This window comes from Monocercomonoides exilis (assembly GCF_001643675.1).
Source record: "Monocercomonoides exilis strain PA203 chromosome Unknown scaffold3-2548433, whole genome shotgun sequence".
Classification (NCBI taxonomy): Eukaryota; Preaxostyla; order Oxymonadida; family Polymastigidae; genus Monocercomonoides; species Monocercomonoides exilis.
This window is the reverse complement of record NW_027150548.1, coordinates 191,894-217,695: the sequence shown is the minus strand read 5'-3', so window position 1 is coordinate 217,695 and position 25,802 is coordinate 191,894. Positions and strand designations below refer to the sequence as shown.

General features: G+C 36.9%; 11 protein-coding genes across 11 annotated transcripts; 6 read left to right on the top strand and 5 right to left on the bottom strand.

Moving 5' to 3' along the window:
- Positions 1 to 634: 634 nt before the first annotated feature.
- Positions 635 to 3,584, bottom strand: MONOS_10194 (uncharacterized protein; the record flags this gene model as incomplete). Its single annotated transcript, XM_067862616.1, has 1 exon — positions 635 to 3,584. The coding sequence occupies one exon, from the start codon at positions 3,582 to 3,584 to the stop codon at positions 660 to 662; it is 2,925 nt and encodes a 974-aa protein (XP_067735034.1). The 3' UTR covers positions 635 to 659.
- A 370-nt stretch (positions 3,585 to 3,954) lies between these two features.
- MONOS_10195 (uncharacterized protein) lies at positions 3,955 to 4,746 on the top strand (the record flags this gene model as incomplete). Its single annotated transcript, XM_067862617.1, has 1 exon — positions 3,955 to 4,746. One exon carries the CDS (start codon positions 3,955 to 3,957, stop codon positions 4,744 to 4,746), a length of 792 nt encoding a protein of 263 aa, XP_067735033.1.
- Positions 4,747 to 5,916: 1,170 nt separating this feature from the next.
- MONOS_10196 (uncharacterized protein) lies at positions 5,917 to 6,408 on the top strand (the record flags this gene model as incomplete). The annotated part of the gene is made up of 2 exons (XM_067862618.1): positions 5,917 to 6,101; positions 6,153 to 6,408. 2 exons carry the CDS (start codon positions 5,917 to 5,919, stop codon positions 6,406 to 6,408), a joined length of 441 nt encoding a protein of 146 aa, XP_067735032.1.
- Positions 6,409 to 10,648: 4,240 nt separating this feature from the next.
- Positions 10,649 to 11,392, top strand: MONOS_10197 (uncharacterized protein; the record flags this gene model as incomplete). The annotated part of the gene is made up of 1 exon (XM_067862619.1): positions 10,649 to 11,392. One exon carries the CDS (start codon positions 10,649 to 10,651, stop codon positions 11,390 to 11,392), a length of 744 nt encoding a protein of 247 aa, XP_067735031.1.
- Positions 11,393 to 11,559: 167 nt separating this feature from the next.
- MONOS_16944 (uncharacterized protein) lies at positions 11,560 to 12,041 on the bottom strand (the record flags this gene model as incomplete). Its single annotated transcript, XM_067869820.1, has 2 exons — positions 11,560 to 11,711; positions 11,834 to 12,041. 2 exons carry the CDS (start codon positions 12,039 to 12,041, stop codon positions 11,560 to 11,562), a joined length of 360 nt encoding a protein of 119 aa, XP_067735030.1.
- MONOS_10198 (uncharacterized protein) lies at positions 12,042 to 13,238 on the top strand (the record flags this gene model as incomplete). The annotated part of the gene is made up of 1 exon (XM_067862620.1): positions 12,042 to 13,238. One exon carries the CDS (start codon positions 12,042 to 12,044, stop codon positions 13,236 to 13,238), a length of 1,197 nt encoding a protein of 398 aa, XP_067735029.1.
- Positions 13,239 to 14,371: 1,133 nt separating this feature from the next.
- On the bottom strand, positions 14,372 to 15,299 carry MONOS_10199 (uncharacterized protein; the record flags this gene model as incomplete). Its single annotated transcript, XM_067862621.1, has 2 exons — positions 14,372 to 15,118; positions 15,168 to 15,299. 2 exons carry the CDS (start codon positions 15,297 to 15,299, stop codon positions 14,372 to 14,374), a joined length of 879 nt encoding a protein of 292 aa, XP_067735028.1.
- A 2,526-nt stretch (positions 15,300 to 17,825) lies between these two features.
- MONOS_10200 (uncharacterized protein) lies at positions 17,826 to 18,335 on the top strand (the record flags this gene model as incomplete). Its single annotated transcript, XM_067862624.1, has 1 exon — positions 17,826 to 18,335. One exon carries the CDS (start codon positions 17,826 to 17,828, stop codon positions 18,333 to 18,335), a length of 510 nt encoding a protein of 169 aa, XP_067735027.1.
- A 778-nt stretch (positions 18,336 to 19,113) lies between these two features.
- Positions 19,114 to 19,797, top strand: MONOS_10201 (uncharacterized protein; the record flags this gene model as incomplete). The annotated part of the gene is made up of 2 exons (XM_067862625.1): positions 19,114 to 19,425; positions 19,477 to 19,797. 2 exons carry the CDS (start codon positions 19,114 to 19,116, stop codon positions 19,795 to 19,797), a joined length of 633 nt encoding a protein of 210 aa, XP_067735026.1.
- Positions 19,798 to 22,169: 2,372 nt separating this feature from the next.
- MONOS_10202 (putative Retinal Maintenance) lies at positions 22,170 to 23,143 on the bottom strand. Its single transcript, XM_067862626.1, has 2 exons — positions 22,489 to 23,143; positions 22,170 to 22,414 (listed from the first exon to the last, which is right to left on the bottom strand). Exons 1-2 carry the CDS (start codon positions 23,132 to 23,134, stop codon positions 22,242 to 22,244), a joined length of 819 nt encoding a protein of 272 aa, XP_067735025.1. The 5' UTR covers positions 23,135 to 23,143; the 3' UTR covers positions 22,170 to 22,241.
- Positions 23,144 to 23,594: 451 nt separating this feature from the next.
- Positions 23,595 to 24,297, bottom strand: MONOS_16943 (putative serine/threonine-protein phosphatase 2B regulatory subunit; the record flags this gene model as incomplete). The annotated part of the gene is made up of 3 exons (XM_067869819.1): positions 23,595 to 23,857; positions 23,914 to 23,990; positions 24,062 to 24,297. 3 exons carry the CDS (start codon positions 24,295 to 24,297, stop codon positions 23,595 to 23,597), a joined length of 576 nt encoding a protein of 191 aa, XP_067735024.1.
- Positions 24,298 to 25,802: the final 1,505 nt, after the last annotated feature.

Genomic DNA, 25,802 nt, shown 5'->3' with positions numbered 1-25,802 from the left:
TAAAAACATAAATTATTCTTGAAATTAGATGATTTTTAACTTTCGCTCAGTTTTCGTGTCTTCTGCTCATTCAGTTATCTGTACGTTTCATATGAAAAAAAAAAGATTCTCACATCTTTCATTTGTTGTTTTCTATTCATTTTACAAAAAGAAGAACCAAATGTGTCTGAAGCGTTCAAACAAAAAAACAAGACACACACAAATACATCGCTGCATATAAATACATAAAAAATACATATAAAGTACATATTAACATATATATATGCATACACACTGCATACATACAAAATAAGAATAACTACAAATATCACATGCAATCCAACCTCCATTGAAGCACTTTTCAAACAAAATTAGATGTGAAATTCTCAACAAATCAAATTCACACAAAAATCACAAAAATCTGAAAAAGCTTCAAATAAACGGGTAAAACAAAATACATTGCGAAAGCAAAAGCAATCAATAAAAAGATATCTTTCATTTTCATATTTCTCAAATTCATTCTTTCTTCATTTCAGTGCATTTTCATTCCTCACATTTTCTTCACTATCCATCCCCTTTCATGTGCATAATCTGAAAAATAAACACTTTTTCATTCATTCACCATTCTCGCACCTTTTTCTCTTTGTTTTGTTCATTTCCCCTTTCATCTCATTTTTTTCTCAATTGCATTCCCCTTCCTTCACTTTCTTTCCTTCCTTCTCATCCATCCCATCCCTTTCATCCCCCTCTTCTCTTCGTGTTTCCACCACCTCCACTGCATCTGACATCGTCATCACCAATGCATCCTTCGGGAAGTGCGAAATCAGCTCCCGCTTCACTTCCACGAGAGTCATCCTCCTCGAAGCCTCCTGCTCCACACACCCCTTCACAACACTCCAAAGCGACGATCCCTCTGCACCTGCCATGTTCGGCATCTCAAACATCCCAATCTTCTCCCCTGCCACCTCTGCTGGATATTCTCCAAACGGGATCTCCAGTGTCACACACTCCCACAGCATCATCCCAATCGAGAATGACACTGACTCCTTCGTCGCTTCCCTCTTCCTGTTCACCTGCAGCTCGGGCGCCTTCCACCTCAGGCACTCTTTTTTGAAACTATTCTCATCATCCTCAAACGCTGATGAAGGAAGAGAGTCATCATCATCTTCATCATCATCATCATCATCATCATCACTTGCAGATGTCGCAACTGTTGATGAAGAGATGGATGACGAGTCTGAATCATCATCTGACAATAAGTCTGAATGCATCACAATGCAGATCACCATATGTTCTGAGAACAGCACAATGTGCGGACTCAGATTTTCCAAGGATGAAAGAGGATTTTCCATCTCGTCAAAGGAATGGAGCGAAAGATTTGCCACCCAGAACAGGATTTGTGCAGCTGTTTGTTCTCTTTGTTGAAGACTCCCGATTTCCATCTCCTTCTTCTCATTTCTTCCATGAAGCAACATGAACAAAGAATCCCTCAAATCCACAATCAGCTTCTCATGTGGAGATGAACAGGCCATTGCATCCACTAAGTTTGACATTGACGAGGTCGTGGGGCACAGATCCTCCATTCGAACAAAGGTAGTTTCTGTATCTGTGGATGAAATGGATGGTGATGGTGATCTCCTTCTTGTTTCCTCCTCTTCTTCTTTTTCATCTTCCTTTTCAAGTACCCATTCAGGAATTTTGTCTGAATCTTTCCCCAATATGTATTCTGTTGATCCACTCTCACTCAACAGATACTCTGATGACTCTGAATGCTCCATTGTTTTCTCATACACCCTCTTCTTTGCATTCTCTTCATTCTTCTTCTCTTCTCTCCTCCACTGTTCCTCTGGTGACATCTCCATCGTCACCATCTCAAACGCCTTCGGATCCTTTTTGATGTTATTATTCACAATCTTTCTCAGATCTTTATTCTCGTTCTTCGCTTTCTTCCATCGAATAACAAACAAAATAAATCCAATCAAAGCAATCAAAAACAACACAGCAAATATCGCAATTACAACAGATGCCCATGATGATTTTCCTTCTTTTCCTCCTTCTACAAGTTTTTCATCACCTTTTGATTGAGGTTCACTTGCATTTTTCAGAATAAATGGCTGTGTTGAGGAAGGAGACTCTGCATTCCCAAACAAAATGTGCACACTCACCTCAATTTCATCTCCACAACTGCTGATAAGATCTATTCCCACACTTCCTTCAACTTCTCTTTCTGACAAAAATCCATTTGAATCAAAATTATGTTGTTCAATCTCTTTCTTTTCTTTATTTCTCTTCACAACAGAGAATGAAAGATTGCATGGAACAAGAAGCATCCCTTTAAATGTCAGCTTCAATCTATCTGTTGTTTCTTTTGCTTCTGCACTTTCCAACACAGGAATGAAGAATGATGAATCCCTTTCTAAAGCAATCCCTTCAAAACTGCATCCTTCATTCAACATCCAGAGTGAAGTATTATCCTTCAATCCATCTCCTCCTTTCAAACTCATCACATTCAATGTTCCTGAACCTGAACAAATGATATTTCTTCTCAATGATGGATATCCTTCAATTGATGGATTGTTATTCAAAAATTCTCCTTTCTCAATTATCACATTTCCTCCACTCATTGTTATTCCACCTTCTGGTGAATTCGATATTGTTGTATCTTTCATCATCACAGAACTCTTCACAACATCCACGACAGATCCATCCCATCTGCACATCTCTTCCCCTTCATTCAAATTCTTCTCATTTCTTTCCTTTAAACTTCCATCAAAAATGCAACTGTCCATTTTCACATCCAAACAATTCTCCAATTTCATCAATTTTCCTTTTGTGGCCTTTGAACTGACTCCACCCATTGTGCAATTTGTCAATTGCATTGTCTTTTTCATTGTCAAGCAAGATATCAATGATTCTTCATTTCCTTCAACTGTGATATTTTCTGTATAGAAATCTTTAATTGTTAATTGACCACATTCATTAATGTTTATCAGAGAGGATTTTTTTGTTGAATTGCAAACAGTTAATGAATCAATCACTGATGGAAGCGGTGATGAAAGAGATAATGCAGATTCATGAAGAATGAGATTTGACATTGTGCATCCATCGAGTTGTAATTCTCCTTTTCCCATATTGATTATGTGGAATTGAATATTTGCAAATTCTGCATTAACTCCTTCCGTTGATTGTTTTGAAGCGAATGAACAATTCACAATTTCAAGAATTCCTCCTTCTGGTGATATCAATGATTCATGTGAAGAGATGAAATTTGCATCAAACACAAAGTTCACTCTCATCAATGAGACTGTTCCTGTTGTTGTTATCAATTCCCCTTTTGTTTTTTCAATCATTGATTTCACTTCAACTTCACACAAGCCTCTGCTCTTTGAACTCAAATTCATCTCTTTCAGACTTATCTCTTCCCCAATCACACTCTCAGTGTCAACATACAACAGGCTCACATATTCAGATGTCAAATGCATTAGTCCATGCTCAATCGAATAACAAGGAAACACATCACTTCCACATCCCAATGTGTTATGCCCATCTTTCGAAACAGACACAACCATCCACTTCAAAGAAACAAGAAACACTCGAAGATCCATTTCTCCATATTTCCCATCTTCCCCAACAAATGCATTCTCATCATCCTTGTAATCTGTGCAATCAAATGCAAAACGCTCTGTATTCACACTGTTCACCAGATTGCTGCTCTTCACAAATATGTTCTTCCCAACAGTTGCCCTGCACCCAGAAAACGATATCGATGACAGCTGAAATGCTTCTTCATTTGAACTGCAATCCAAATATATTCCTCCACCTTTTCCACCATTGCTGGCATCCTCGCTCACGCAGCAGCTGGAGAAGGTGGAATCACTCACTGAAAACGTATTGGTAGAGGTGGATGAGGCGAATGAGATGCACCCGCCATTGGTGGCAGTCTGTTGGCTCAACTGTTCTGAGTTGATACTGGTAATGGTGCAGTTGGCGAGGGAGAGGGAGAGGGCAGGGGAGGTGGCAGAGGAGAGGACACAGCTGGTGGGAGTGGCTGTGGAGGTGATGTGGGTGATGTTGGAGGAGTTGAGGGTGAGTGGTGCTGTGAGGGAGGTGAGGTGGAAGATGCTTTGGCTGTTGAGGGTGAGTTGTGTGATTGCTGTGTGGTTGAGGGCGAGGGAGCCAGCAGTGAGGAAGAAGAGGGGTGTTTCTATTGTTATGGAGGTTGCTCCGGTGATGGTGGTTGTGTTGAGGTTGAGGGAAGGGGAGTTATCGGAGAGGTGGAAGAGGATGGGGGTGATTGTATTTGTGGAGTTGTGGGCGATGGCGAGAGCAGAGACTGTGAGGGAGCCCTGGGTCTGTTGGAAGAGGGCAGAAGTGGCAGATGGATCTGGTGAAGAAGATGTTGATGATGATGACAAGGATGAAAATGAGGAAAGAGATGATGATGACTGTGATGACTGTGAATGTGAGTTTGGTGGTTGGGGAATGCCACTGGAGGCGATGGTGGTGGCTGATGTGCCATTTCCAGTGATTATGGTGTCAACAGCGCTGAAGGTGAGTGTTTGGGTTGGAACAAATGTTGAGGAGAGGAGGGTGAGAGAAGCGTCTTGTGTATCTGTCATGCAAACAAGAGCGAACTCAATTGTTTTGCATGGACTGAGTTGTGTAATTCCGCAGAGATCAGTATTTGTTCCATTATTTGATACGATTTTGAATGTTGTTATGAGAGGGAGCCATCTGTTGTACACTGCATTGTCAGCTGTTCCTTGATTCCACACTCGATTTGTTGGAGTTGTTGATCCACATTGCTGGAATGGGGATTGGGAAATATCACTTCCGTAAAAGAACACATCATTTCCCCTTCCATTTGTTGCTGTGTTGCCATCGAAAAAGCAGAATGTGATGAATTTCATTCCATTCATCCAGGAATAAGTTGAATAGAAGAAAATTGCAGCGCCGCCATATGTGGAAGAGGCAGTCAATTTATTGTTTATAAACTGGCAATCACTGACTAAAAATTGATTCGGTTTATTTTGTGGAGGATTATAAAATGTTAAAGAACCAGCAGAATCACCACCTGAATTTGAGATGCACTTGCATTTGGAAAACAGGAATTGACCTGTTGGTGTCATTTCGTTGAGCCAAAAGTACCAACCAGTTCCAATGACACTTGTTATTTTACAATTTTCCACTCTGTTTTCTGAGAATGAATTAACGGAATTTGATTGTGACCCACCAATACAAGTTGCTCCTCCGTGCTTTGCTTCACAACTTGTGAAATTTGATTTTGTGATGTCAATTTTCAACAATTCTTGACAATATAACGCTCCACCATTATAATTACCTGTGCATGAACAATTATTGAACGAACAAGAAGTAATTGTGAGGTTGGCATTTGTACAATAAACATAAAGTGCTCCACCAGGTGAAGAGTCACCATTTGAATTATTCCATTCGCACCATTCGAAGCGATGACTGTTTTGATCGAATGAACCCAATCTTCCAAGTTTCACTCTTTGAGATTCAGATCCGACATGCACGACAGCAGTATTGGCTGAAGATCGTGTTTGGTGGAGGAAAGAAGTGTTGAAGGCAGATAGAGAAGTGGATGGGCTGTTGAGGTCTGGGAGAATGGTTCCATCGATGGGGTTGTGGGTGTGGAGGAAGATGGATGAGTGGATGGAGAGGGATGAGTGAAGGGAGAAGGAGGGGATTAAATTGGTGTTGGTGTTGGTGGAAGTGGAATAGAGAGAAGAGGAAGAAGTGGTTGAGGTGAAAGGATTGAGTAAGTGTGAGTGAAGGGATGGAAGAGATCGAGGGGATTGAGGAGATGAGATGTTGGAGAAGATGGTGTTTGAGAGATGGAGATTGAGATGGATTTGGAGGTGGGGATGGGATTGGTGATGGATATGGAGAGGGGAAGGGGAAGGGGAAGAGGAAATGGAAGGGGAAGAGGAAGAGGAAGGCGAAGAAAAAGAAGAGGATGAGGATGAGGATGAGGACGAGGAAGGAGAAGGGGAAAGGGATGGAGATGGAGAAGGGGAAGGGGAAGGGGAAGGGGAAGAGAGGGAAGAAGGAGAAAAAAGGAAGGGCTGGACGAGGGAGATGAACGAGGAGAACGAGGAGTGAGAGATGGAGAAGGAGGCAGGGATTGGGGAGTGGGTATCTGGGAGGAGATTGTTTGGGGTGGAGAAGAGGGGGAAGGAGAGGATGGCAGGTTGGTGGGTGGTGAGGGAGAAGTTTGTGAGGGCGAGGGAGGCATGGGCAGAGAGGAAAAGTGGAGATTTTGTTGCTGGGTTGACTTGGCAAGTGGAGGAACAGATGGTGGCAGATGAGTGGTGTTGGGCAGTGAGGAATGGACAACCGCTGAGAGGGATGATGTTGAGATGGGTCACACACAAGGAGGCGTTGACGATATTTAGACTTGTTTGAATACAGCAGATGCGATTGCCAGCTTGTTTTATAACTTTCGCCAATGAATTGTCTACATTATGTTTGTTATTGGCATTTCCATCTGCAATGTTGATCTTTCCTTTATGTATCTCCCCGATCCATTTTTGTTGGATTTGCCTTTCTGCAATCCATTCTTCATTAAAGCAGTTAACAACAAGTAATAGCAATGCAATAATATTGAATGCGACTTTCATGTTAAATTGAACCTCACCAAAGATATGGATGCGGGAAAATGCAAATATAAATTATCAGCTTGCCCCATATTTTAATTCGTAATTATTTCATTTCAAACAGTATTCATTTCTTATAATTGACAAAGCATATTTTGAAAGCCTAAAAGTTTAAGCTAAATTAATATCGGAAGTGCTTTCTTTTAAATTTTTGGATATGAATCGTCTAAGTTGATTGTGTTGTCAAATTATTCAAAAAAAAAAAAAAAAAAAAAAAAAAAAAAACTTGTCGAAAAAAAATTTATTATAAAAAATATTTGTCAGCATTTTTTTCAATCAATCATTAACTGTCAGTTTAAATTGTTCTTTATTTCATTTGATTTTTTCAGAAAACAAATCTGTCCATTTATATCAAATTGTTAAGATTGTGTTATGAATTACAGAGTAAAAAAAAAAATCCAATCTTTTCCAATTCTTTACGAATAAAAATATTAAAAATTTTTAATTATTTGACTCTATTAAGAAGTTTTGAAATTAAAATATTATTTTCATAACAATTTATTTCATTCATTATTGAATTTAGTTCTGTGCAACCTTAACGATGAATAGAAAATAATTTTTTTGTTTAGCAAATAATGTTCGATACAGAATTTTCTCATCATTTTCTCAATATGGGTCATTCTTCACAAAAGTCGCAAATGTTAAATATCTGAGTGAAAAACAAAATTGAATCAAATTTTATCATTTTACTCAATAATATCCGTCAAATTTCTCTTTCATGCACATATTCTCACATCAAACACGTTTGAATTTTCTTATTTAAACAGAGACAAAGTTTGATGGATATATTGCAATAATGATCAAATAGGATGAAATAATTCTAAACCCAAATATCTAACTTTTGCGACTTTTCAAAGACAATGATCCATTTTTTATTTATTATTGCATCATTTTTTTAAAAGAATATGAAACAAACAATTATAAGATATCAGAAAAATTTTGGTTCATATCATTGTTTTTTTCATAAATGCAAAACTATTTCATCGTGTTATCACAACCAGTATGAACGCCGCTCTGTGACAGCATCTGATCGTGATTTAATTTTAAGAAAATGTGTTATTCTTTTTGAAAAGTCGCTACTGTTTAATATGCAAATAAATTAAAAATTTAACATTTTGCTCAAATTTCTGTTTCCACTCATGAATCTTCTTAAGAATTCATGAAATAGCATTATCAATAAAACAGATTCCATATTAGTGAAGTTTGATGTATGTTCACAAAATTTTGAGAAAATTATGGAATTTTTTATTTATTTGAAAATTAAGCATTAGCGACTTTATAAAAAGAATTACTCAACTTTTGAAATATCAAATAACCAGGTTTCTCAAAAACAACCGGATTTTTTACCAAGGGAATAGGGAAAAATATATTTTTTGTTTTTTCGAAATTTCAATAACGATTTATTACTGGATGCAAATAAAATAGTGATGGAAGTCAAGTGTGCCAAAAGAGTCAGAATAGATAAGAAACGTTTCGAGAAATTTTCTCAGGATTACATTTTTTACAGTTTTTGAATATTATATTTTGTCCAAGATTCTTTGTGTTGTTCTGAATTTTTTTGCGTAATCTGTATTTGTGAATTTCAAAAAATAACAAATTTCCATTCACTTTATTATTTTTATCACATTTTTTTTTAATACTAGTTTTTCAAAAGTTAATGATATTTTCATCATTGAATAAAAATGTTTCAATATGTTTATACGTATTTTTTTATTAAAAATAATTGAAACAATAAGATTTCTGATCAAAAAGTTGAATTTTCCCAATAACAACACATCACTATTAAAAACAGCAATTTTTTGTTTATTGTCCAGTGATTGTGTACGATTCAAAATGAATGAAAAAAAGCAAAAAATGTTCTTGACCAGAAAAATGAAATTATAGTTCTAATTTAATATATTCGATGTGGGTGATTCTTTTTGAATTCATAATTTTTCAATCAAAATTTTCGAATCTAACAACTTGTCGCAAATACCTAGAAATCAATCAAATTTTTTTAATAAAAATCAAAATGTTCTCTGTGTTTCTCCGATAACATGCATTTGATGCACAAAAATTTTTATTCTTGCAACGCTTTTTGTTTATTCTTTTGCAGATATCTGTGTTTCAGAATATAATGCACACCCTGAAATAATATATGTTTTCAAAAATTATTTCCCATGTATTTGTATCTGGCTTTGACTGTATTAAAATTCAATAACTGAAGAAACCAAATGGGAGAAAATTATTGAAAAATCACCAAAGATCAAAAAATATCACACATTATAGCTAATGAAGTCCAAATTTTGTGAGGAACATCTCTTTGAATATATTTTTTTATCAAAAATAAAATATTTCTTGAAATACCACTTTTGAGAGTTTAAGAAATAAATATTTTTTTTTGATCATAATAAATCAGTCTTTCAACCACTTGTATTCATTTTCTTTGATAAAAAATACTCATAAAATCAATGCAATTGAAGCTAAATTCGTTTCTGAAATTCCACGTTGAATAATGAGTGTGATGGTGCTTGAATTCGTATCAACACAATGTCTTTATATCTCCAGCTTTTGATGTCTTGAATTTGAGCAATAACTAACAAATCGTTTTTATTATTACATATCCAATCAAATCATTTTATCAGGAGTAAAATTATGGAATCCAAAAATATTTTCAGAGATTATTGCATTTTTTTCGTGTTGCACAATTCTGAAGTGGAATTTAATCGAATGGAAATTATCCATTGTTCTCTACCATTAATGCTGACAACAGGAAACTGAATGTCACAAAGGATCTTTGCGTTTCTCACCAATATTCGATTTTCTTTTTTTATTTTCAAGACGAAACGACATGGATTGAAATCTTGAGTTTATTTCTCATAAAGAACAGTCGTCGTTCCTGTTTCGTTTTTTCTTCATATGGTAGCAAATTCAGTGCTGAGAGATTTCACTTTATGAATTTTGCTGTTTTCTCATCAGACAATTTTTTATTATCAGGAAAGAGCAAAAGCTTACCAATTAATTACCATGCCTTGAATTTCATTTCACGCAAAACTACTAAATTATCTTTTTTCTTGTCAAAGGTATTCAATCATTCGAAGTCAAAAAATGGAACTCGTTCATTTAATCATCAATGGATGCATTTGGACAACCATCTCTCAAGATAATTTAAGGTAACTGGAACAGGAAAAAATGGACATGCGATTGTTGAATGTTACTCGGAGAAACAGACGCTCTTCCAAATAAGAGTTTACATTAGCGTTGAAAAATTGGAAGGATGGAACGATGCAGATAGTGCACGAAAGACAGAAAATTGCTTTTTCAGCTGTTTTGATGCTTTTGTTGTATTCAAAAAGCAATGCATCCGAAAGGTTTTTTTTAATTTTTATTTTTATGTGGGTGATTTTTTTTGAAAAGAGACATCAGATCAAAAATTTGACCCATGGAAGTTAATTTATTATCATTCCGTTTCCATCATTCTCATGAAAAAATCAAACTTGTACAGTGATGTTTGTTGGTTCATAACAAACTTATTTACGAGAAGAAATACTCTTTAATAAAAAATTATGTATCATTTTATTTGATCAGAATTTTATTATCAATTTTTCAATGAAAAAGAGCATCACTTAATTGAACCACTTTGCAATTGTTCATAAATGAAATGGACAAAGTGTGTTTCGATTCTTTTTACGAAAAACTCTATTTTCAAGTTATTTCAAAATTTCATTTAAATAGAATTTTTCATTTGCATTATGAGCCTGTACTTAACACAAATGCGAAGATAGAACACACATATACGATGCATTTGAAAATTAGATAAATTTAGTGGTTTCCATTCAATTTTAACATATAAATATAATTTTTTAATTTATTATTCAAACATGCTTTTTTTATTGAAAAGTTCGCAGTTGATAGCCAACATTTGTTTCTTCAATAACAATACAAATAAAGATCAGAATTCGAGAGCAATATCAGGATGTTGAAGTGTGAATTCAGAGAATGGAGGATCGATGACGCTATTCGCAGGAAGTGAAAATGAAGTGAAAGTGAAAAGTGGTAATTTTGATGGATGCTTTTGTTCAGCAACAGATGGCCTGTGGGGAGGAATCCTTCTTCGATTATTGAATGAAAAACCAAATTTCCTCATATCCTCTTCTTTTGGCACAAACACAGCCAAGTGGGGCTGTGATATCTTTGCCATTTCTCCAAATCTGGAAGTGACCGCGAAGTCACAAAAAATCACATGCGTGACAGCCTCTTTGGATTCATTTGACAAAGTTCGAGGATATGACAATGGAAATACAACTTTGGAAATCCCTCTGTGCATCTATCTCCTTCCCGCCCCAGAAGAAATTCATGTGAGCAACGTCGAGGCATCTAATCATTCTCGTTGTGGAATTTCTCAATTCCCTTGTTTGTCAATGAAGCACACACTAACACGTCAAACAGGGCCAAAGAAAGTGACTGTGAGTGGAATGATTGCGATGAGTGATGAAATTGAATTCACTGAACAGAAGCATGAAATCAAAGGAAATGATGAGAAAAGTGGCAGGACAGTCTCTGATTCGAGTGCAACATCCAATTCATCGATGATAACAGCAAGTGTTGAAACAGAATTATCAAAACTTATCTTCTCTCTTCCATCATCCCTTTTTCTTCGCTCCATTTTCATTCTCTCTTCATCATCATCTCTTCTTCTTCCTCATCCTCATCCTCCTCTTCTTCAATTCCAAACACTAAAATATGCACATTGATCAGATGGCAAAACTCCAACACACTTGCCTCCATTTCACCATTATTGTCTCATGCATTGACGCCACAGCACCATCTTCCATGCATCCAACAGGATCCAAACCACAATTTCAGATACGCTTTTCTCCTTTAACTACCAAAAAATCATCAACAAGTCCACTTCTGCTCTTTACAGATTCTTCTTCTCCAGAAACTCAAGCAGCACTTCTTTCTCCCCATCCTGTAACATATATCCCCTGTCTCTCCACGCTGCTTTCAGCACCCTCCCTTCTGTTTTCACCCCACCATGAGCCCTCACTCCCTGCTGCAACACACATTCGACTACCGAATCATCAAATGCACTTGATATAGCACAAACACTTTTCTCAGCAAGAAGTGTAACGTGCAAAACAACGAAAGAGTGGCATCATACCCCAGTGCAATGCTTTATTTCCTTTTCGCACTGCCACTTTGCAGCGCGATCGATCCTGTCGCTTGCATCAGCACCTCTGTCGACATCAACGAAGCTGTAGTGTTCATCATCACCACATCACACGCATAAATCCGCACCGCATGCATCTTCTCCCACTCCACAAACTTTCTCGCCTTCCATTCTTCCTCATTCACCCCCCACTCTTTGATCACAACATTCAAAAACTCCTTCACAACCATATGCTTCATCTTCATTCGTTTCCCCAAGCCATTCAACGCCAGCCCTTGTTTCCTCTCTTTCCTTCTCCTTCTCCTTCTCCTTCTTCTTCTTCTTCTTCTTTCACTTCTTCGGTTCGACTTCACTCTGTTCCATCAGCACCTGCAACACACTCATCTCATCCAGAGATATCTCCTCAACGGATCGCAGCCATCTTTCCTTCTTTTCTTCAGCATTCGCCCTGCTTGAAAGTTCAAAAATTCCAATGTAGCATTTCGCTTTCTTCTTTATCGCCGTCACCACGGTCATCAACTTCTTCTTCTTCTTCTTCGTCGTCGTCGTCGTCGTCTTCTTCTTCTTCTTCCCTTCCACCTTTATCTTCCTTTGCTTCTTCTTCCTTGGCATCTCTGACTTCTCCAGCATCTCTCGCTTCCTCCTCTTTCTCTGCTCTTCTTTCCTTCTCTCAGCCCATCCGGCAGATGTCCACATCCACCTCGCCTGGCCCTGCACTCACCCGACAACCTCAGCCTTCATCTCAGTCTCAGTCTCAGTCTCAATCTCAATCATTGTCTTCCTCTTCGAACACGAACTCTCTCCACACCTGCGCGTCCTCAGCCACATCGCAGCAGTTACTCGCACATGCGAGCTCCACCTCGCATCCTTTTCATTTGATTCATCCAGGAAGCTTCCAACAATCTGCTGCTGTTGCAGCACCAACAACCTCATCAGACTTGCCAGCTGCAGTCACTTCGTCTGTTATCATCTCCACCACTTCCTCCTCATCTCTTTCATCAGCTCTGTCTGCTCCTCTTTCCTTCTCCACTGCTGATGCCCCACCGCTTCTCATTGGAACATACTCTTTATCTTCACACACCTCGTCGCAGAAGCGCTTCTTCTATTCGCCTCTTCGTCTGTTCAAATCCACCACTCTTCTTGACGATGTGCCACCTCCGATGCCTTCGTCCCATTCGTCACACAAGTGCTCTTCTTCTTCGCATCAGGAGATGAGGCGGTTGATGGAGCTGCGCAAAAACCGCAAAGCCAATAAAACAAGCACATCGACGGGCAACTCCTCAGAACACACGCATTTGATATATTGTTCAAAGCAGGTGCTTCCAGAGATGCATGTGCTGTGGCTGATGAAGAGAGAGAAGAAGAGGAATGTGACAGATGAGATATTTGAGATGAAGAGGATGATGAGAAGAAGGAATAGACACTAAAAAAAAAAAAAAAAGAAATTGACGATGACGACGAAGAAGAAGAAACAAAATTGTAATGCAGATTCTCTGCTTCCATCTTCAATGCTATGGGAGCATCCATCGGAACATCGCTGAGAAAGCGTGGTCGGTTAGAAATGGCGTACTAAGCATCATAGCTGCATTCCCCTATTGTTTATACAGCATTCGACTGTCTTCTCTGAATAAACTCCTTTTCTGTACCGAGCCTCTTGTCTGACGTGTTGAATGAACACGCTTCCCCGCCTTCTGCGCCTATGCCCCTATTCACTTACCGACCCATATCAGCTGTTAATCCGCATCAGACGCCCCATCAAACACACACTCAAAGGCATGCACTGATAGTGTCTCCGAACAATTGCTCAGAATCTCCTTCGCTTCACCTGCTCCAGCTCCTTCTCTGCTCTGCCGTGAAGCTTCAATTCCCTTCTCCGTTGAAAACTTCACCTTCACTGAATCATCCATGTGCAATATCAAACGACGCTGAAAGTCCACAGCACAGTAGTCGCTGCTTCATCAAAGAATGCACATTCGCAAGGCGGATCAACTCATCCTGACTGATGATGATACCACTTTCAAACTCGTTCTTCTCTGCTTTTGATCGAACCATTCAACAAGAACGAAAAACATAACCGCCAAATCTTCCACAATCGCCTGTTTCATCCCTGCTTCACTCTTAGTCCTATGATGCATGAGGATCTCACACGGCTATAAAATTAAATTTCTCTTCGACATTGTTTCTCAACTGGATCTCCACCATTTCGTCTGCATCTTTGCACAGCTTCAAGGCAGTGGCATGTTCAGCTCACCCAGCACGTCCAAAGTCTGCTCATCTGCAATGCGCACACGCATCATTCGCTGATTGCCTTTTTGGTTCAATGCACTACTCATCGGCCCTCAACCAGATAGAACAACCAATGCACTCCGCTCTTCTATCTGCACTCAATTTTCCCTCCCTCTTCCTCCCTCTTCCTCCTCTTCTTCTTATCACTCCGCATAAATCGAACGACTTTTTCCCACTTATCACTTCATCGGATTTATCTTTTTCCTCAATTATTGTCAAATGATCAACTTATATTTCCACCTGTTCCTCAAACTTCCTCCTCTTCCATCTGAAGTTATTCCCAAAGATCCATCTGCTGCTTCTTCAACTGCTCTCCTGTTCTCCTGTTGGATGCCATCAGATGGAGAAGAACTGCACACTTCAGCTCCAATTGATGCTTCTTGTCTGCCACCACATCTGCCTTCACAAACCTCAGCCCACTCAGCCCAAGCGCCTCCACAACCATCTGCGCCATTGCTTCTTCCAGCTTCCCCTGGTTCTCTTTGATTCTCTCCACAAACTCTCTGTGCGCTGTCGGATACCCACCTTTCACTTCATTCACATCACCTTCCTCTCTCCCTCCATCTTCTTCTCCCTTTTCTTCTCCCTTTTCTTCTCCCTCTTTGTCTCCCTTTTCTCCTTCCTCTGCCTCTTCTCGCTCCTCCAGCACAGCCAGCGCAATCGCTGCTGGAGACAGAACCACATCTTCCATCCTCAGCCCCGCAGCATCCAACCCTTTCTCCACAATCTCTCCCACTTCACACACTGCAACCCCTCGCCCCATCACTTCGTCGTCCAGCTTCACCACCACACGCCTCGACTGCGGCGATCGCGACTCCAGCCGCGCTATCGCAGATGGCAGTAGCGACGGGTCAAACAGATCGAAGATCGACGTTAACGCATTCGCGTCTGCCTCTTCAAAAATCCGCTTGCTCCCCGACTTCGTGCCCACCGACGCTGCAAGCGACGGAAGCGGAGCCACCAGCGGAACCGAAAGCATCGCCGAAAGCGCCACATCGTATGCACACACAACACCCCCATACTGCACAGCTCACCGCGTTACAACATATCCCCGCAGCAACTGCAACGACAGCGGCATGTGCTGCACATTCTCCCCAGCCGCCTCCGACATCATATTCGAAGCCGCATATCGTTTTTTCCATCGATGCTGTTGAAGTTAAAAACGCCACCACCACAATGGCATCCGAAGAAATTGATTGCATGTTCCGACGATGACAACAAATTTCCCACCGCCTTCTTATCTTTGCTTCTTCGCTTCCGAAATGGAGCAGTTGATCGACGTGCTGCTCCTGTTGAAGACGAAGAAGACGAAGGCGCTGAACGAAGAGACGACTGCTATGCTTCTACGTTCACAAGAAGCTTGATGAGACATATCCCATCACGTCAGCCAGAATTTCAACCAGAAGCACTAACAGCATTCACATTTGCATCAAAATGGATGAACAGCCGAAAAAGCCTGCTTTCTTTATTCAATTTGAAAAGATTGAAGCAGAACATCTTTATATAATGCATCTGTATAAACAAAAATGGAGAAGGAAAAGGTACATTCTGAGATGAAAGAAACTTGTTTGATACAAACTGTTTAAATATTAATATTTGAAGAGATAACATTTTTGAGTTTGTTGCAAATGGAGATTAATTTTGAAAAAAAATTGTATCATTCCACAATTTTCCAAAATTATATTAATAATTGCTTAGTGTCACCTCCTTTTTGAATATTATTCTAACGCAACGAGTTTTGTTTTGATAAATCTTTCCTGTTAAAAAATTTCTAAAAAAAATTCTTGAATTCATTCAAAGATAATATTAATTGTCTTTCAGCAAAAGAAAACAATAAAAACTTGGATAATATCCATGAATTTTTAATGAATATTCGAATAGATGAAATGAAAATGCAGAAATAAGTACATGCAATTCATTTGATTCAAATAGCTCGAAAGAAGCAACAAACAAAAGCGATTTTTATTAAATTTTTAACGTTCTGTATGTTATCATCAGATTTTTGAAATGCTTTTCAATAATAAGCTCAGAAAATAACAATATATAAAACCAATAAAACAATAATGGGGACGGAATGATCAACTCTTTTTGATCACATGTGATCTTTTTTGGGACAAAATTAAAGTCGAGGAACTTTTCAAAAAAATTTTGCCATGTATTTATTTATTTTTTTAAAGCCTTTATTGAGATTGCTTGAAGAATCTCCGTTATTCTGCTTCATGGAAGAGAAAGAAGAACAGGCACATACACAGGAGCCTGAAAAAGTTACAATGAACGAAGAGTCATATTATTCATTGCAATAAACCATCGAATCAATGATGGTCTGCAGTTGCAATGAAAGAACATGTGATATGGGCTTGCGTTCGAAGCGAAAGAAATAAGTTAGCATTAAAGGAGGAATATACCCAAGACAACCAAGAGATATTTTCCCCCACAGAAGACACGGAATTTTATGAAAATCCAAAATCTCTTCAAGCGGAATAACATAAAGATCTTGTGCATTCGTTCACTGCGAATTCCGTTAGTCTTCAAACACTCAATACAAAGCAAAAAATATACCAATCATTTCATTCCAGTGGAAGAACTTGAACAGTTATGCATTTAGCATCTTGCTGATCGACATACGAAACATCTTTCTCGGTAAGAATGCTCCATTTGCCGCAAACTCATTTTTAGACTCTGTTTGTGAATCTGAGTGTAAATGTAATTTTGCTTCATCAAAAGTCAAACGTCCGTTCTCATCCCTTTCTCTTCTTTTCTTTTCTCTATTTCTCCAAAAGAACATCGAACCTTCTCCCTTTCTTCTCCTTCAACACATTCATTTAAATCATTAATGACTTCATCATCTTCATTATATTCCTCTTCATATTCTTCCTTATCCTCTTCCTCATCTTTTTCCACTCTTCTCTTGTAGTGACAGATCTCTCTCTGCACCCCAAACCACCCCGTCGTTCTGAGATTTCCATGGCGCTCCACATTAAAACAATGCATCCTCTCCTCCACAAAAACTATCTCAGCAGCTGCGCACAAGTGGCTGCTGTTTCTGGTGCCACACGTTCTTCTTCTTCTTCTTCTTCTTCTTCTTCTTCTTCTTCTTCTTCTTCTTCTTCTTCTTCTTCTTCTTCTTCTTCTTCTTCTTCTTCTTCTTCCTCTTTCTCTTCCTCCGTTTCTTCGCTCTTCAAGAAACAGATTTCTGACAGGCGAAGAGCAGAAGATGAGGAGGATGAGGCAGCAGTTCGGAAGAAGAAGGAAAAGGCAATATTTTATTCTCTCTCCCGATGTGTTTGAGGCGCTGCCGCTGTTTGCAGAGTTTCGGATGGTGGAGCGGTATTCGGAGAATTTGGAGAAGAGGAAGAGAGAAAGAGAGAGAGCGAAAAAAAGAGAGAGAGAGAAGCAAGGAACGAGAGAAGAGAGGAAAGAAGAATAAGAGAACTGATAAAGATGAGGAAGGCATGAAGCATGCAAACGACGAAGTTAGCAGTGATGGAGAAAATGAAAATATAATCAAAGCAGAAGAAATAGTGAATTTGGCACTGGGATGAAGATCTTCTATGAATGAACTGAAGAAAAATAAAGATAGTGAATGCTTTTCCGACAGCTCCATCATCAGTGATGAAGAAAAGTGAAGAGCGAAGAGACACAAACAGAGAGAAAAACAGTGTTTGATTAAGCGATATTTCCAAGCGCTTGAGGTTCAACGTGATTCTGTTGTGAATGAAGTGCTTTTGATGGACAAATCAAACCTGCTGCTTTATCCAACTCCGATTGATGAGTCGATAAAAAGACCAGAAATAAATGAAAATGCTGCAAAAAGTGACGGAGATAGCAAAGAAGATGGAAAAGAAGAGAAAGAAGCAACGAATTCTTTGAATGAAAATGGAAACAGGGAAGAAGTTGAAGGCGATGAAGATAACACGAAAGATGAGGAGGAGGAAGAAGAAAATGATGATTCAAACAACGATGAAAACGAAGAAGTGATTTTGGAGGATTCAATGAATAATCCCAAATCAGTTGTTTCAAAAGGAAAGAAAATAAAACATTTATCAAAATCCAAAAATAAAAATAAGAAGAATAAGAAGAAAGCAAAAGTTTGCAACTTGACGGGAATTGATGAAGACGAAGAAGACAATATTCGAGAAGAAGCTGTGGGAGATTCTGACAGCGCTCCGAAGAAGATAAGAAGAGTTTCACAACGACGACTGGTGGGGAATAAGCTCAGGGGATGCCTGGTTGTATGAAGAGGACAACGCAGATGATGAGAATATTCTGAAGCTGATGAGCCATGAGAATGTGGTGAATGTTGGGGGAATTCTATCAGATGACGAATCAACTGATAGTTTGGAGAACGATGTGTATGAAAAAGAAGGAGCATATGAGGATGATGCAAATGATACTGAAACAAAACAAAGTGTTTCGATAAAAAAGAAAGGAAATGAAAACAACGAAGCTCAAGAAAGTGTTGAAAGACATCAAAAGAAAGATAATCAAGCGGAAACAGAAAAGAATGCGAACACCAAAGTGACAATTCAAAACGGAAAAAAGACGAAACACATTCCGATGAGCCAAAACCAGAGCCTTTTTCATCGCAATCACAGCAAAAACAGCATTAACAGAACATAACAACAACTTCCTCTCCAACGCCAGACCTTCTTCACAACCAAAACAATATTCATTGGGAAGAGGCACCTTTGGAACGATGCAATTTTCACGAAGGAAGCGAATGGACGGAGGATGGAGAGGAGTTGGAAGGAGAGCGTTGATTGTGCACAGTTAAGAGATGGAGATGGGGATTGGTGCTTAACGTGCACTAACGATATCGTTGTCACCTGTTGTTGGAGAAGGAGGAGGGGTGATGTTTGGTGTGATGGGGATGAAGGATTTGAACAAAGAAGTGACAAAGGCGATGCAAGATGAGTTTCAGAATAAGAAAGGGAAGGTGGACGATGAAGAAGCGAAGATCACGTTTGACTCTTTGGAATCTGATGATCAGAGAGAAAACTGTTTCGACTTTTTAAAATGAAGGAAATACAGAAGAAGAAAGAGAAAGAAGAGCGGGAATGCAGGAAAATGGAGAAAATGTCGAAGAAGATAGAGGAAAAAGTCAAAAATCTGTTTAGCAGCATCCAAGGAATACTACAACCACACCTTGAGACAGGCACGCCGACCAACCAGAAGGAGAACAAAATGGCCAGCGAGGCACAACAAGAGGCGAAAGAAAACCAAACGCCATCTTTGACAAGAGAGCGGAAATTGGACTGCATGCTGAATGATGCAGCTAATTCTGACTTTGATGATTTGAGCGATGAACTGGATATGCCTTGCCGCTATGTGCGAATCAAATGCGAGGTTAACTGGCAATTTGCGTGAAAGATGCATAAGATGCCTGTTTATGCAGCAGTCGAAGCGAGGCAGACAAGAACGCGGTTGGATCTGATGAGCGTGCTGAAAAGTGGGCTGAGGCAGAGCAGGGCGGAGTTGCGAAGAGGAAGGGGGATGAAGTGGAGGGGCTGGTGGCCATACAAAGAGGAAGCAGAGATGATACACAGAAAGGGAAATAAAGGAGCAAGGAAAGGATCACTGTTGCTGTTTCAGAAGGAGAAAGGAAAAAGAACATTCAGCCAGAGATGCACACCTCATCTGCACAGATGCTCACGAGGCAGCTCATCATTTGGTCCTCTTCCATTCATGGATGTTCAATGAGAGTGGAACGATGTGTTGTTGGAGATGATTAAAGTTGAGAAGATGCAGATGAAGGAATAAACGCCGATGAAGAACAATTTATGTGAAGCACATATATTTCATTATGATGATAAAAATCTAATTGTTTCAATAAAAAAGAAGGAGCTTGTATGGAAGCAAGAACATTGTCAGAAATAATATCGTTGCAAAGAAAATTAAAAGATTTTCTTTCATATTTTTTTACTAGGGCCAACTTTTTAATGGGACTTTTTCCTTAATTGGCACTTTTTTTGTTTTTGCTTGCAAAATGCAGAGAAATGAGAAGTAGTTTTCAGCATTTTTAAAATCCTTTTTAACAAGTTTAATTCTATTTATTTGCAGTTTGTTTTTATATTTTAACTTATTACACATCGAGAAATTTCGTTTATTTGTTAAATTTAATAGTACTTTTTCTAGCCAACTGGGAATCGCTCAAGAAATTGGGGACATGTTTTATATTGCATTTGCTTCGAACTATTAATCTTTAAAATCTTTTTTTTCACAAACATTTTTTTTCTTGTTTTTTTCGCATTTCAAATTTTCACCAACATGCTGACATAAAACTGTTTATTTCTTTATCAATATAATGAAATGAAAAAAATAAAAATATGATATGCAGAACTTACACTTTTATAATGAAATGTTGTAAAAATAAAACATTGTTTTTTTCTATTTGTCTCTAACGGACAAATGGTGCCAACTGTTTTTGATCTTCGATCAAACTTTTGTAACGAAGTTAAGTAAGATACAAATAGAAAAAAACAATGTTTTATTTTTACTTCATTTCATTATAAAAGTGTAAGTTCTGCATATCATATTTTTATTTTTTTCATTTCATTATATTGATAAAGAAATAAACAGTTTTATGTCAGCATGTTGGTGAAAATTTGAAATGCGAAAAAAACAAGAAAAAAAATGTTTGTGAAAAAAAAGATTTTAAAGATTAATAGTTCGAAGCAAATGCAATATTAAACATGTCCCCAATTTCTTGAGCGATTCCCAGTTGGCTAGAAAAAGTACTATTAAATTTAACAAATAAACGAAATTTCTCGATGTGTAATAAGTTAAAATATAAAAACAAACTGCAAATAAATAGAATTAAACTTGTTAAAAAGGATTTTAAAAATGCTGAAAACTACTTCTCATTTCTCTGCATTTTGCAAGCAAAAACAAAAAAAGTGCCAATTAAGGAAAAAGTCCCATTAAAAAGTTGACCCAACTGTTAACTCACAATGTTTGAATTGTTCCAATAAACCTTTTTTCGTCAAAGATCCTTTTTTTAAAAAAAAGTTATTTCTTAAGTTATCATATATGCATTCAATATTCTCCATTCATTCGCAAAAAATTTCTTTTGCAGATAATATTGCACTCTTTTGAAAAAAGATAAGGAAAATTATATGAAATAAAAAATAGTGAAGCTTATTTTTTCGATAAAGCATATTGACATCATATTTGTCAAAAATTGAAAAGAAATTTGTAAAATTACACATTGTTCTGTGAAATCAAAACAGTAATTCTTTAGATAGAGATACGAAAAAAGTAAAATCAAGGTTAATTTGTTCATATGATTTAGCTTTTTTTCAAAAATTTTTCGTTGTTCATTGTATGACAAATGAAATCAAAAAAGTTTCTTTCTGTTGATATTCATTAAAATATGGTGTTATGAGACACAAAATGAATAATAAAAAACTTGAAAACTGATTACGGTGATTGAGAATAAAAATTCGATAATTTGTGGGATTGATCAGACAAAAAAAAAGCGATTTTTCAAAAATTTTTCACCCAAATAAATTCAAGAAAATACAACAATAGTTAATGAATCAATCGCGATTATTTTTGAAGCATCAACAAAAAATTCAGATATGGTTAAAGTTGGATCTTGAAATTTGATTCAGAACAAGAATATGAAGAAAATGAAATATGAGTGTTCTCATATTTTCGATAAATATTTTTATCTTCGTTGTTGTCTTTTTCATGACTTGCAACATTGCTGAAACCAAATTGAAAAAATCAGCCTACCAAAAAGCCATTCTTATCTTTTCAAAATTTCAACTGTTTTTTTAAAAACATTAGGTTTTATTCACCTTTTCCAACAATGTAAATAAAAGAGTTTTTCCATTGATAAAAAAATAATGACCAAACTAAACTAAATAAAAGGAAAAAACAAACTAAATTTTTTTGAAGATGATTATTCAGAAAAAAGATTTTGTATATTAAATGTGAAATTAACACACCCTTCTAACATGGCCTGATGGCTCAGTCGGCAGAGCGTGTGGCTGTTAACCACAAGGTCGGCGGTTCGAGCCCGCCTCGGGCCGATTTTTTCGATTTTATAATTTTCTTTTTAATTAGTCAAAAGTCTTTAAAAATGTTGTTTTCAATTGGTTAAAAAAAAAAAACTCTAATCAATAAATCAATTGAAATTTTTATATCTTTGATAATTTGTGTCCTCCACAAACCCATCTTAATTGCTTAGAATCGCCTAATCCTCCGCTTCCATAACCTCCGAAAGGATCTTGATACGATTCCACTCCTTCTGAAATTGAACAAGTTTTTCTTACAGACCTCCAAGTGCATTGACAGCAGTAAGCCACAGTTCCTATCAAATTTATAAATTCAAATATCGTTGATTCAACGTTAAACCGAAATGCTCATAATTGTAAACAAGCAGACCTGGGCGAGAAATCGTTAAACTATTTAAAACCTCAATTTTTGTGTTGGCATTGCGAAAATCAATGTATTCGGTAGTTTTTTTCCAAGCCCTGTCCGGAATTCCAACAACACGAAAGTCACATGATGTGCACCTTAATTTATCACAAGCTGCAGGCGTTGTTGTAAGTCTATTTATCCCCCGTGGAGCGTTTGCCGAACCGAGAATAACATCTGTGCAATATTGCGTTTCTCCTGGTTTTAGAAATACAGCATCATTGCAAGAAGTTGCTGAAGAAATTGAATGGGATGATGATGTTGTATCAACAGTTTTTCCTGATGATAAATGTGTCGAGTCACTTTGAGATGATTTCGATGAATATATATTTGGAAAAGAAACTGATGCCAAAGAAGTATGCGAAGGTTTGCAAGATGACTGGATTTCAGTATTTTCTAGTGAAGCGAGAAATGAATCAACATCACTTGAAGGTGCTGATTTTGTTGAAGAAGATATAAAAGAACTAGTTTTCTGGGTAGCTGGCTGTTTTGAAGATGATACAGAAGTCTTACTTAAAAAAGAAGAGAAGTCATATGGTTGCCTTTGTTTTACAGGTTGAGAAGAAATATTTCCGCTTTCTAGTGAGCGAATAAAGTCATCAACATCAGACATTTTCAAATTATGGGCATTAAATAAATTTTCATTCATAATTTTTTTGGTGTAATATTTTATTCTTTTTTGAGAATAAGATAAATAAAAATAAAAACAAACATCAGCTGTGTGCTTCATTTAACTAAAAACGATAACAAATGTGCGACGGGCAGTGGATGAGAACAGAAAGAAAAATCGACGTGGGAAAAAACGTAGGCTTTGCAATTTTCAAGTTAAAACAAATTGGATTTTCATAAGCTCCAAAATACGAAATAAAAGAAGAAGAGATCATTCAGTCATTCGATAAAATCAATTGGTGAAGTGTGCAAATAAACTGTTAAGTTTGAAAGTTAATTCAAGTTGGAGTACGAAAACATAACGAGAAATTGAGAGAAATGTGGAAATAAAAATAGCAGAACATTTCGAAACAAATAAAACACTGCCATTTGAGCTCAAGTCAATGCTTCTGAAGTGTTAATATCTAAGAAGAAGATGCAAAATCAGTCGAAATAGTCATTGAATCGATCATCTGAGGATGCTTAAGAACCATTTCACGAAATTCTTCAAATGATATCAGGCCATCTCCATCAAGATCTGCTTCCGCGAAAGTAGCATCAACCGCCTGCTTCATTTGCTCCTCCGTTAATGATAAGGTATTTTCAAAAAGAGACGCTTTCAAAATGTGTAGTAATTCGGATTTGTCTATATGCCCGTTTTTATCGATATCATAAATGTTAAAAGCAACTTTTTAAATGAAGAAGCCTTTTAAAAAAATCAAAAATATGTCAATTAATTCATACAGTGCAGCTTTTCATCAAAAGTCGCTTTCTTGCTAAAAAATGAAAGTCCACAAACAAATTCTTGCGCATTAATAAAACTAAATTATTGATGGAATCATAAAAAATGATAGCAAGTTGAAACTTTCAGATTTATTATCAATAAGCAGACCCATCTCCATTTTCATCGAAGACACTAAAAATTCGATCCGCGATCGCATCGCTGCCTGTAAGTCCCAATGCTTCTTTAAATTCTTCTTTGTCAATCACTCCATCTACAGTCTTGGAACTGGATATTCTGGCAAAATGCTTCCATATTTGCTTCAATTCCATTTCATCAAAGTGAGTTTTCTCTTGAAGTGCAGTTATTTCCTCCTTTTTAATTTGCGTACTCGATTTAGGTCCCATGTTTTTGCAAAGTCCACAAACTCGTGATTAATTGCAAAAAAGGAAAAGAAAAAACTTGAGATCGATCTTTTTCACCCAATCTAAGTTAAAAAAGAAAAATAATTATATGGGCAGATTTTGAAAGAGTATTGATATTTATTCCAGTTATTAAATGAAAATGCAACGAAACAAATTCACCAAAAGTGATTTGTCTTTGTTCAAATACATTCTTTTTTCGAATGTGTCTCTCAAAAAAAATATTTTCTATAAAAAGGTTAAATAAAATGAAATTCAAAAAATATAATTTGAGCAACAAATTATTTCATTTGATGAATGAATGAAAATTTGTGTATTTTTTGTCGTTCTGACCTGAAAGAACAACGAAATGTGAAATATAAGTGACGAATAATTGTTTCTTTTCTTTTTTTTTTTTTAATATATTTTTTTGTTTAGAAACCGATTGAGTGAAAAAATTGCTTGTCATGCCGCACAGGTCCAAAATAAATGTAATTATTTAACCTTTTTTTAAAGAATCTTTATTTTTTGCTTCTCATATTCATTCATAATTAAAGCACTTATAAAAACGATATTTGAGCAATTTAAAAGCAAAAATGTTTTTTATGGTGCGAAATTTTTTCTTTCATGAAAAAACTTTGTTTTGTTCAGAACCTTTTCTTTGTCATACCTTAGAAAGTCAAACATTCCCATGCTTATATATGGCCGATCCTTTTTGAAATCAGACTTTCGTTCAAGTCTTGATCGAAAAATTTTTCTCAATGGGATTTGTGTCAAAATTTGTTTTTGCAATTGCAATATCATAAATAATAAGTGTTCACTATTTCAACTCATTTTTTTCGATATTCCATTGAGATTATAATTTTGATCAAAACTCGAACGAAAGTATGACTTCAAAAAGGATCAGCTATATATAGGGTGGTCCTTTATATTTTGTTAAAAAATTTTGATATGGTTTCATAATTTAATGAGAATAAAAATTCAATCATAAAAATATTCACCGTTATGAGTTGTAATAAACTCCAATCGCTTAATCCAACTTTCAAAGGCACGAATAATCATGTCTGAAGATATTGTATGAAGAATATTTCTTATTTCTATTTCTAATTCTTTAGAATAAGAAATTTTTTTCCCTTTCAGAGCTTGCTTAATGTAGCCGAAGAGGAAAAAATCGCATGGCGCAACATCAGGAGAATAAGGAGGATGCGGAAGAATATTTAAATGATGCTCCTCCGCAAAGATCTTTGAAATTGCTGCTGTGTGCGGACGAGCATTATCGAAATGAATAAAAAAATCCATAGGAGAAACGGAAGAAAGGTCTATTTGAATCTGGCTAATGGGCTTTAATATCGAATTCACGAAATATTCTGCATTCATTTTTGTTTTTTCTGGTAGAATATTAAGAAAAAACAGCCCATGGACTGAAATGAAAATTGTGTACATGAATTTCTTATCAGAATAAGTGTAATTTGCTGCAGTTGACACTTCAGATTTTTCTTTTCTCCATTCGC

Coding starts and splice junctions, on each gene's coding strand:
- MONOS_10202 (XM_067862626.1), bottom strand. CDS start 23,134: ATGTCTGATGTTGATGACTTTATTCGCTCACTAGAAAGCGGAAATATT. Junction 22,415..22,488: donor TTTAACGATTTCTCGCCCAG/GTCTGCTTGTTT, acceptor TAAATTTGATAG/GAACTGTGGCTTACTGCTGT.